Source organism: Oncorhynchus nerka, unplaced genomic scaffold, assembly GCF_034236695.1.
Source record: "Oncorhynchus nerka isolate Pitt River unplaced genomic scaffold, Oner_Uvic_2.0 unplaced_scaffold_423, whole genome shotgun sequence".
Classification (NCBI taxonomy): Eukaryota; Metazoa; Chordata; class Actinopteri; order Salmoniformes; family Salmonidae; genus Oncorhynchus; species Oncorhynchus nerka.
Window position 1 is genome coordinate 570,237 of NW_027040490.1, and position 12,500 is coordinate 582,736.

The window sequence follows — 12,500 nt, forward strand, 5'->3', positions numbered from 1 at the left end:
CTCCCTCCCTCTCTCCCCTCCCTCTCTCTCCCCTTCCCTCTCTCCCCTCTCTCCCTCCCTCTCTCCCTCCCTCTCTCTCTCCCTCCCTCTCTCCTCCCTCTCTCTCCCCCTTCCCTCTCTCCCTCTCTCCCCTCCTCTCTCTCCCTCCCCCTCCCTCCCTCCCCTCTCTCCCCCTACCGCTCCCCTCTCTCCCCTCCCCTCCCTCTCCCCCTCCCTCTCTCCCCCCTTGCCCCCCTCTCTCCCCCTCCTCTCCCCTCCCCCTCTAGAACGGTCTCTCCCTCCATATGTCGGCCCAGGGAGACCACGTGGAGTGCGTCAAACACCTGCTGCAGCACAAGGCGCCTGTTGATGATGTCACCCTGGACTACCTGACAGCGCTGCATGTCGCCGCCCACTGTGGTCACTACAGAGTCACCAAGCTGCTGCTGGACAAGAGGGCCAACCCCAACGTTAGGGCTCTGGTACGGTTATGATACACACACACACTGATACAGACCTAATACACACACACACTGGTACAGACCTAATACACACACACACTGGTACAGACCAACGTTAGGGCACTGGTACGGATCGAATACACACACACTGGTACAGATCTAATAAACACACACACACACACACGCACACACACACACACACACACACACACACACAGACAGAGAAACACACTGGTACATATCTAGGTTGTGTGTTTCTGTGTGTCCAGAATGGGTTCACTCCGCTGCACACACACTGGTACGGATCTAATACAACAGCTACGTTGTACTGGTACAGATCTAGGTTGTACTGGTACAGATCTAGGTTGTACTGGTACAGATCTAGGTTGTACTGGTACAGATCTAGGTTGTACTGGTACAGATCTAGGTTGTGTGTTTCTATGTGTCCAGAATGGGTTCACTCCCTGCCATCGCCTCAAGAAGAACCGGGTGAAGGTGATGGAGCTGCTGGTGAAATACGGAGCCTCTGTCCAGGCCTGTCCCGGAGTCTGGTCTGACCCCATCCATGTCTCAGCCTTTATGGGCCACCTCAACATGGTGCTGCTGCTGTCCAGAACGGAGCCTTCCCTCCCTGCAACATCGTCAGTACCGATCAAATCAAAACGTTGTCCCCATTAACAGATGTTATTACGGGGGGTAGTGAAATGCTGGTGTTTCTAGCTCCAACAGTGCAGTAATATCTAACTAAATGCCTGTGTTCCTAGCTCCAACAGTGCAGTAATATCTAACTAAATGCTTGTGTTTCTAGCTCCAACAGTGCAGTAATATCTAACTAAATGCTTGTGTTCCCAGCTCCAACAGTGCAGTAATATCTAACTAAATGCTTGTGTTTCTAGCTCCAACAGTGCAGTAATATCTAACTAAATGCTTGTGTTTCTAGCTCCAACAGTGCAGTAATATCTAACTAAATGCTTGTGTTCCTAGCTCCAACAGTGCAGTAATATCTAACTAAATGCTTGTGTTTCTAGCTCCAACAGTGCAGTAGTATCTAGTGAAATGCTGGTGTTTCTAGCTCCAACAGTACAGTAATATCTAACTAAATGCTTGTGTTTCTAGCTCCAACAGTGCAGTAGTATCTAGTGAAATGCTTGTGTTTCTAGCTCCAACAGTGCAGTAATATCTAGTGAAATGCTGGTGTTTCTAGCTCCAACAGTACACTAATATCTAGTGAAATGCTGGCGTTTCTAGCTCCAACAGTGCAGTAATATCTAGTGAAATGCTGGCGTTTCTAGCTCCAACAGTACACTAATATCTAGTGAAATGCTGGTGTTTCTAGCTCCAATAGTGCAGTAATATCTAGTGAAATGCTGGTGTTTCTAGCTCCAATAGTGCAGTAATATCTAGTGAAATGCTGGTGTTTCTAGCTCCAACAGTGCAGTAATATCTAGTGAAATGCTGGTGTTTCTAGCTCCAACAGTACACTAATATCTAGTGAAATGCTGGTGTCTAGCTCCAACAGTACACTAATATCTAGTGAAATGCTGGCGTTTCTAGCTCCAACAGTGCAGTAATATCTAGTGAAATGCTGGTGTTTCTAGCTCCAACAGTACACTAATATCTAGTGAAATGCTGGTGTTTCTAGCTCCAATAGTGCAGTAATATCTAGTGAAATGCTGGTGTTTCTAGCTCCAATAGTGCAGTAATATCTAGTGAAATGCTGGTGTTTCTAGCTCCAACAGTGCAGTAGTATCTAGTGAAATGCTGGTGTTTCTAGCTCCAACAGTGCAGTAATATCTAGTGAAATGCTGGTGTTTCTAGCTCCAATAGTGCAGTAATATCTAGTGAAATGCTGGTGTTTCTAGCTCCAACAGTGCAGTAGTATCTAACTAAATGCTTGTGTTTCTAGCTCCAATAGTGCAGTAATATCTAGTGAAATGCTGGTGTTTCTAGCTCCAACAGTGCAGTAGTATCTAACTAAATGCTTGTGTTTCTAGCTCCACCAGTGCAGTAATATCTAGTGAAATGCTGGTGTTTCTAGCTCCAACAGTGCAGTAGTATCTAACTAAATGCTTGTGTTTCTAGCTCCAATAGTGCAGTAATATCTAGCTAAATGCTTGTGTTTCTAGCTCCAATAGTGCAGTAATATCTAGCTAAATGCTTGTGTTTCTAGCTCCAATAGTGCAGTAGTATCTAGCTTAATGCTGGTGTTCCCAGCTCCAATAGTGCAGTAGTATCTAGCTTAATGCTGGTGTCCCCAGCTCCAATAGTGCAGTAGTATCTAGCTTAATGCTTGTGTTTCCCAGCTCCAATAGTGCAGTAGTATCTAGCTTAATGCCTGTGTTTCTAGCTCCAACAGTGCAGTAGTATCTAACTAAATGCCTGTGTTCCTAGCTCCAACAGTGCAGTGATATCTAACTAAATGCCTGTGTTTCTAGCTCCAACAGTGCAGTAGTATCTAACTAAATGCTTGTGTTCCCAGCTCCAACAGTACAGTAGTATCTAACTAAATGCTTGTGTTCCCAGCTCCAACAGTACAGTAGTATCTAAATGCTTGTGTTTCCCAGCTCCAATAGTGCAGTAGTATCTAGCTAAATGCCTGTGTTTCTAGCTCCAACAGTGCAGTAATATCTAACTAAATGCCTGTGTTTCTAGCTCCAATAGTGCAGTAATATCTAACTAAATGCTTGTGTTTCTAGCTCCAATAGTGCAGTAGTATCTAGCTTAATGCTGGTGTTCCCAGCTCCAATAGTGCAGTAGTATCTAACTAAATGCTGTGTTTCCAGCTCCAATAGTGCAGTAGTATCTAACTAATGCTGGTGTTCCCAGCTCCAATAGTGCAGTAGTATCTAGCTTAATGCTGGTGTCCCCAGCTCCAATAGTGCAGTAGTATCTAGCTTAATGCTTGTGTTTCCCAGCTCCAATAATGCAGTAGTATCTAGCTTAATGCCTGTGTTTCTAGCTCCAACAGTGCAGTAGTATCTAACTAAATGCCTGTGTTCCTAGCTCCAACAGTGCAGTAATATCTAACTAAATGCTTGTGTTCCTAGCTCCAACAGTGCAGTAATATCTAACTAAATGCTTGTGTTTCTAGCTCCAACAGTGCAGTAGTATCTAGTGAAATGCTGGTGTTTCTAGCTCCAACAGTACAGTAATATCTAGTGAAATGCTTGTGTTTCTAGCTCCAACAGTGCAGTAATATCTAGTGAAATGCTGGTGTTTCTAGCTCCAACAGTACACTAATATCTAGTGAAATGCTGGCGTTTCTAGCTCCAACAGTGCAGTAATATCTAGTGAAATGCTGGCGTTTCTAGCTCCAACAGTACACTAATATCTAGTGAAATGCTGGTGTTTCTAGCTCCAATAGTGCAGTAATATCTAGTGAAATGCTGGTGTTTCTAGCTCCAATAGTGCAGTAATATCTAGTGAAATGCTGGTGTTTCTAGCTCCAACAGTGCAGTAATATCTAGTGAAATGCTGGTGTTTCTAGCTCCAACAGTACACTAATATCTAGTGAAATGCTGGTGTTTCTAGCTCCAACAGTACACTAATATCTAGTGAAATGCTGGCGTTTCTAGCTCCAACAGTGCAGTAATATCTAGTGAAATGCTGGTGTTTCTAGCTCCAACAGTACACTAATATCTAGTGAAATGCTGGTGTTTCTAGCTCCAATAGTGCAGTAATATCTAGTGAAATGCTGGTGTTTCTAGCTCCAATAGTGCAGTAATATCTAGTGAAATGCTGGTGTTTCTAGCTCCAACAGTGCAGTAGTATCTAGTGAAATGCTGGTGTTTCTAGCTCCAACAGTGCAGTAATATCTAGTGAAATGCTGGTGTTTCTAGCTCCAATAGTGCAGTAATATCTAGTGAAATGCTGGTGTTTCTAGCTCCAACAGTGCAGTAGTATCTAACTAAATGCTTGTGTTTCTAGCTCCAATAGTGCAGTAATATCTAGTGAAATGCTGGTGTTTCTAGCTCCAACAGTGCAGTAGTATCTAACTAAATGCTTGTGTTTCTAGCTCCACCAGTGCAGTAATATCTAGTGAAATGCTGGTGTTTCTAGCTCCAACAGTGCAGTAGTATCTAACTAAATGCTTGTGTTTCTAGCTCCAATAGTGCAGTAATATCTAGCTAAATGCTTGTGTTTCTAGCTCCAATAGTGCAGTAATATCTAGCTAAATGCTTGTGTTTCTAGCTCCAATAGTGCAGTAGTATCTAGCTTAATGCTGGTGTTCCCAGCTCCAATAGTGCAGTAGTATCTAGCTTAATGCTGGTGTCCCCAGCTCCAATAGTGCAGTAGTATCTAGCTTAATGCTTGTGTTTCCCAGCTCCAATAGTGCAGTAGTATCTAGCTTAATGCCTGTGTTTCTAGCTCCAACAGTGCAGTAGTATCTAACTAAATGCCTGTGTTCCTAGCTCCAACAGTGCAGTGATATCTAACTAAATGCCTGTGTTTCTAGCTCCAACAGTGCAGTAGTATCTAACTAAATGCTTGTGTTCCCAGCTCCAACAGTACAGTAGTATCTAACTAAATGCTTGTGTTCCCAGCTCCAACAGTACAGTAGTATCTAGCTTAATGCTTGTGTTTCCCAGCTCCAATAGTGCAGTAGTATCTAGCTTAATGCCTGTGTTTCTAGCTCCAACAGTGCAGTAGTATCTAACTAAATGCCTGTGTTTCTAGCTCCAATAGTGCAGTAATATCTAGCTAAATGCTTGTGTTTCTAGCTCCAATAGTGCAGTAGTATCTAGCTTAATGCTGGTGTTCCCAGCTCCAATAGTGCAGTAGTATCTAGCTTAATGCTGGTGTCCCCAGCTCCAATAGTGCAGTAGTATCTAGCTTAATGCTGGTGTTCCCAGCTCCAATAGTGCAGTAGTATCTAGCTTAATGCTGGTGTCCCCAGCTCCAATAGTGCAGTAGTATCTAGCTTAATGCTTGTGTTTCCCAGCTCCAATAATGCAGTAGTATCTAGCTTAATGCCTGTGTTTCTAGCTCCAACAGTGCAGTAGTATCTAACTAAATGCCTGTGTTCCTAGCTCCAACAGTGCAGTGATATCTAACTAAATGCCTGTGTTTCTAGCTCCAACAGTGCAGTAGTATCTAACTAAATGCTTGTGTTCCCAGCTCCAACAGTACAGTAGTATCTAACTAAATGCTTGTGTTCCCAGCTCCAACAGTACAGTAGTATCTAAATAAATGCTTGTGTTCCTAGCTCCAACAGTACAGTAGTATCTAACTAAATGCTTGTGTTCCTAGCTCCAACAGTGCAGTAATATCTAACTAAATGCTTGTGTTCCCAGCTCCAACAGTACAGTAGTATCTAAATAAATGCTTGTGTTCCTAGCTCCAACAGTACAGTAGTATCTAACTAAATGCTTGTGTTCCCAGCTCCAACAGTACAGTAGTATCTAACTAAATGCTTGTGTTCCCAGCTCCAACAGTACAGTAGTATCTAACTAAATGCTTGTGTTCCCAGCTCCAACAGTACAGTAGTATCTAACTAAATGCTTGTGTTCCCAGCTCCAACAGTACAGTAGTATCTAAATAAATGCTTGTGTTCCTAGCTCCAACAGTACAGTAGTATCTAACTAAATGCTTGTGTTCCCAGCTCCAACAGTACAGTAGTATCTAACTAAATGCTTGTGTTCCCAGCTCCAACAGTACAGTAGTATCTAACTAAATGCTTGTGTTCCCAGCTCCAACAGTACAGTAGTATCTAACTAAATGCTTGTGTTCCCAGCTCCAACAGTACAGTAATATCTAACTAAATGCTTGTGTTCCCAGCTCCAACAGTACAGTAGTATCTAACTAAATGCTTGTGTTCCTAGCTCCAACAGTACAGTAGTATCTAACTAAATGCTTGTGTTCCCAGCTCCAACAGTACAGTGATATCTAACAATACACAACAACACACAAATAATAAAATTAAGAAATATATAAATATTAGGATGAGCAATGTCGGAGTGGCATTTACTAACATACAGTAGAATAAATACATTATACTGTAAATATGAGATGAGTAAAGCAGTAATGTAAACATTCTTTTAAAGTGATCAGTGATTCCATGTCTACAAATTGACACACCCACTTCCTGGGTCAGTATTGACCAATCACAACAGACATCTTAGCTGGGAGTGGATGTGGTTGTGTTTGTATGTGTTCTAATGTGGTGAGTTCTAATGATGTGAGTTCTAATGATGTGTGTTCTAATGATGTGTGTTCTAACGTGTGTGTGTGTGTGTGTGTGTGTGTGTGTGTGTGTGTGTGTGTGTGTGTGTGTGTGTGTGTGTGTGTGTGTGTGTGTGTGTGTGTGTGTGTGTGTGTGTGTGCGTGCGTGCGTGCGTGTGTGTGTGTGTAGCGTGGTGAGACAGCGTTACACATGGCGGCCCGTGCTGGTCAGATAGAGGTGGTTCGATGTCTCCTGAGGAACGGAGCTCTGGTCGACGCCATGGCAAGAGTGAGTCATTTAGTTTGTTGGGGGGGATTTCTACGTGCGAATGACAGCCAATCGTAATACAGGGAGTTGTACACACAACTGGTAACAACTGACCCGACAGACCAGTCACATTAACAACTGGCCAGACAGACCAGTCACAGTAACAACTGGCCAGTCAGACCAGTCACAGTAACAACTGGCCAGACAGACCAGTCACAGTAACAACTGACCCGACAGACCAGTCACATTAACAACTGGCCAGACAGACCAGTCACAGTAAAAACTGTCCAGACAGACCAGTCACAGTAACAACTGACCAGACAGACCAGTCACAGTAACAACTGACCCGACAGACCAGTCACATTAACAACTGGCCAGACAGACCAGTCACAGTAAAAACTGTCCAGACAGACCAGTCACAGTAACAACTGACCAGACAGACCAGTCACAGTAAAAACTGACCAGACAGATCAGTCACTTACAGAAATGATTCACTTACTGGTGTGTAGTTGACATCTACAGGTGAAACATGAGGTGTATAACTAGGGAAGGAAATTAAGCCCACTAGCTCGAGGCCAGTCATTTTTAGACCGGCGAGTTGAACACTTTCCAAACTATCCCGTTGGCTAGTGAGGGCTAGTTTACATGGTGGTTTAACCAGCCGAGCACAGCACCCTAAAGCCTTCAGTCCCTGTAGGAGGACCAGACCCCCCTCCACATCGCGTCCCGTCTGGGGAAGACAGAGATCGTCCAGCTGTTACTGCAGCACATGGCTCATCCCGACGCCTCCACTACTAACGGATACAGTCCTCTGCACATCGCTGCCAGGGAGGGACAGTTAGAGACCACCGCTGTGTTGTTGGAGGCTGGGGCTTCACACTCACTGGCTACCAAGGTAGGATACACACACACACACACACACGCACACACACACACACACACACACACACACACACACACACACACACACACACACACACACACACACACACACACACACACACACACACACACATACACACACACACACACACACACACACATATACACACATATACACACACACACACACACATATACACACACATATACACACACACACTGTCTGTCTCCTCTACATGTATCCTCCCCCCTTACAGAAAGGATTCACTCCTCTACATGTATCCTCCCCCCTTACAGAAAGGATTCACTCCTCTACATGTATCCTCCCTCCTAACAGAAAGGATTCACTCCTCTACATGTATCCTCCCTCCTAACAGAAAGGATTCACTCCTCTACATGTATCCTCCCTCCTAACATAAAGGATTCACTCCTCTACATGTATACTCCTCCCTTACAGAAATGATTCACTCCTCTACATGTATCCTCCTCCCTAACAGAAAGGATTCACTCCTCTACATGTATCCTCCTCCCTAACAGAAAGGATTCACTCCTCTACATGTATCCTCCCTCCTTACAGAAAGGATTCACTCCTCTACATGTATCCTCCTCCCTAACAGAAAGGATTCACTCCTCTACATGTATCCTCCTCCCTATCAGAAAGGATTCACTCCTCTACATGTATCCTCCCTAACAGAAAGGATTCACTCCTCTACATGTATCCTCCCTTACAGAAAGGATTCACTCCTCTACATGTATCCTCCCTTACAGAAAGGATTCACTCCTCTACATGTATCCTCCCTAACAGAAAGGATTCACTCCTCTACATGTATCCTCCCTCCTAACAGAAAGGATTCACTCCTCTACATGTATCCTCCTCCCTTACAGAAAGGATTCACTCCTCTACATGTATCAGCCAAGTATGGAAGCCTGGAGGTGGCAAAACTCCTCCTGCAGCGCAAAGCTATGCCTGACGATGCCGGCAAGGTATTATGATAGACATACAGCAACTAGAGCTGGTGATATTATAGAAATACAGTAACTAGAACTGGTGAGAAGACAGAAATACAGTAACTAGAACTGGTATTATCACAGAAATACAGTAACTAGAACTATTGTTTTCACAGAAATACAATAACAAGAACTAGTGTTAGCATAGAAATCGATTATATAATCAAATCAAATCAAATGTATTTATATAGCCCTTCATACATCAGCTGATATCTCAAAGTGCTGTACAGAAACCCAGCCTAAAACCCCAAACAGCAAGCAATGCAGGTGTAGAAGCACGGTGGCTAGGAAAAATTCCCTAGAAAGGCCAAAACCTAGGAAGAAACCTAGAGAGGAACCAGGCTATGTGGGGTGGCCAGTCCTCTTCTGGCTGTGCCGGAAGAGGAAGAGAGGGAGGCCACAAAGAGAGAAAGAATAAAGTAAAAAAGGAGAGATGACACAGAGAAGGAGAGGAGGGAAGACAGAATAGCTAGAGAGGGAAGGAGAGAAGGAGAGAGGGAAGACAGAATAGCTAGAGAGAGGAGAGAGGGAAGACAGAATAGCTAGAGAGGGAAGGAGAGAGGGAAGACAGAATAGCTAGAGAGGGAAGGAGAGAGGGAAGACAGAATAGCTAGAGAGGGAAGGAGAGAAGGAGAGAGGGAAGACAGAATAGCTAGAGAGGGAAGGAGAGAAGGAGAGAGGAAAGACAGAATAGCTAGAGATGGAAGGAGAGAAGGAGAGAGGAAAGACAGAACAGCTAGAGAGCGAAAAAGGAGAGACAGATGAAAGAGAAGGAGAGTGTGAAGACAGAATAGCTAGAGAGAGAAAAGAGAGGGAGAGATGACAGAGGAGAGAGGGAAGATAGAATAGCTAGAGAGAGAAAAGAGAGGGAGAGATGACACAGAGGAGGAGAGAGGGAAGATAGAATAGCTAGAGAGAGAAAAAGAGGGAGAGATGACACAGAGGAGGAGAGAGGGAAGACAGAATAGCTAGAGAGGGAAGGAGAGAAGGAGAGAGGAAAGACAGAATAGCTAGAGAGGGAAGGAGAGAAGGAGAGAGGGAAGACAGAATAGCTAGAGAGAGAAGGGGAGATGAAGGGATGAGTAATACATGTGTTTCTCTCCCCCAGAACGGTCTGACTCCGCTGCACGTGGCAGCTCACTATGACAACCAGCAGGTGGCGCTGCTGCTGCTGGACAAAGGGGCGTCGCCCCACGCCACTGCCAAGGTGAGAAAACAACACAAAGCCTGGCGGGGGAAAGCCTTTCAAAAGTTTTACCGTGGAAAATAACAACTTGTTTTTTTACCGGACATGTTTAGATAGTACCTGCCTGTCCTCTTCTGGGTCCTGTTAGGTGAGGACATTCAGATAGTACCTGTCTGTCCTCTTCTGGGTCCTGTTAGGTGAGGACATTCAGATAGTACCTGCCTGTCCACTTCTGGGTCCTGTTAGGTAGGGACATTCAGATAGTACCTGGCTGTCCACTTCTGGGTCCTGTTAGGTGGGGACATTCAGATAGTATCTGCCTGTCCTCTTCTGGGTCCTGTTAGGTGGGGACATTTTTTACGGAAAACATTTAAAAACCTTCCGTGGAAGAAAACAAAAACAAATGTTTCTTGTTGGCCGAGTTCAGATAGTCCCTCCCTGTTTCACTCTATTTTCTATGTCCAAGGATGCTGACCCATAATACTGTCCTCTATATAACACTACTGTTGACCCATAATACTGTCCCCTATATAACACTACTGTTGGCCCATAATACTGTCCCCTATATAACACTACTGTTGACCCATAATACTGTCCCCTATATAACACTACTGTTGACCCATAATACTGTCCCCTATATAACACTACTGTTGACCCATAATACTGTCCCCTATATAACACAACTGTTGACCCATAATACTGTCCCCTATACAACACTACTGTTGACCAGGTCCCATAATACTGTCCCCTATATAACACTACTGTTGACCCATAATACTGTCCCCTATATAACACTACTGTTGGCCCATAATACTGTCCCCTATATAACACTACTGTTGACCCATAACTCTGTCCCCTATATAACACTACTGTTGACCCATAATACTGTCCCCTATATAACACTACTGTTGGCCCATAATACTGTCCCCTATATAACACTACTAATGGCCCATAATACTGTCCCCTATATAACACTACTGTTGGCCCATAATACTGTCCCCTATATAACACTACTGTTGGCCCATAATACTGTCCCCTATATAACACTACTGTTGACCCATAATACTGTCCCCTATATAACACTACTGTTGGCCCATAATACTGTCCCCTATATAACACTACTGTTGGCCCATAATACTGTCCCCTATATAACACTACTGTTGGCCCATAATACTGTCCCCTATACAACACTACTGTTGATCCATAATACTGTCCCCTATATAACACTACTGTTGACCCATAATACTGTCCCCTATATAACACTACTGTTGGCCCATAATACTGTCCCCTATATAACACTACTGTTGGCCCATAATACTGTCCCCTATATAACACTACTGTTGGCCCATAATACTGTCCCCTATATAACACTACTGTTGACCCATAATACTGTCCCCTATATAACACTACTGTTGGCCCATAATACTGTCCCCTATATAACACTACTGTTGACCCATAATACTGTCCCCTATATAACACTACTGTTGGCCCATAATACTGTCCCCTATATAACACTACTGTTGGCCCATAATACTGTCCCCTATACAACACTACTGTTGATCCATAATACTGTCCCCTATATAACACTACTGTTGACCCATAACTATGTCCCCTATATAACACTACTGTTGACCCATAACTATGTCCCCTATATAACACTACTGTTGACCCATAACTATGTCCCCTATATAACACTACTGTTGACCCATAACTATGTCCCCTATATAACACTACTGTTGACCCATAACTATGTCCCCTATATAACACTACTGTTGACCCATAATACTGTCCCCTATATAACACTACTGTTGACCCATAATACTGTCCCCTATATAACACTACTGTTGACCAGGTCCCATAATACTGTCCCCTATATAACACTACTGTTGACCAGGTCCCATAATACTGTCCCCTATATAACACTACTGTTGACCCATAACTCTGTCCCCTATATAACACTACTGTTGACCCATAATACTGTCCCCTATATAACACTACTGTTGACTCGGACCCATTAAAAAAAATAACAGAAATAATAATAAATTATATTATATATATTATATATATTAAATAAATAAATAATCTCAGAACCTGGTGTTTCTTATTGAAGTATCTCTGATGTTTTTTTCAAAACTAACACTGACGTATTCCTCCTACCCACAATCCTCTCTGCTCTCAGAACGGATACACCCCACTCCACATCGCTGCCAAGAAGAACCAGACGTGCGTCGCCTCGTCTCTGCTGCAGTACGGAGCAGAGACCAACGTCCTGACCAAACAGGGGGTCACCCCTCTACACCTGGCCTCACAGGAGGGGCACAGTGACATGACCAGTCTGCTGCTGGACAAGGGGGCTCACGTCAACACTCCCACTAAGGTAGGGGGGACAGAGACTCACATAAACACACACTGAGTCACAGCAGAGTCGTTGCACACATCCAAAAATGCACTCTTTGGCGTACACAACACATTCTCTCCCATCTCTCTCTCCCTGCCAACTCTCTCTCAATCTCTCTCTCCCTGCCACCTCTCCCTCCCATCTCTCTCGCCCCTC

General features: G+C 44.0%; 1 protein-coding gene across 1 annotated transcript in view; it reads left to right on the plus strand.

The window, feature by feature from the left end:
* The window catches only part of LOC115127460 (ankyrin-2-like), a 242,285-nt gene that overhangs the window by 86,637 nt on the left and 143,148 nt on the right, over positions 1–12,500 (plus strand). Inside the window, 7 exon segments of the mRNA XM_065017053.1 lie at positions 267–461; positions 891–1,085; positions 6,793–6,891; positions 7,568–7,765; positions 8,638–8,736; positions 9,869–9,967; positions 12,126–12,323. Coding sequence (XP_064873125.1) covers positions 267–461; positions 891–1,085; positions 6,793–6,891; positions 7,568–7,765; positions 8,638–8,736; positions 9,869–9,967; positions 12,126–12,323 — 1,083 coding nt within the window.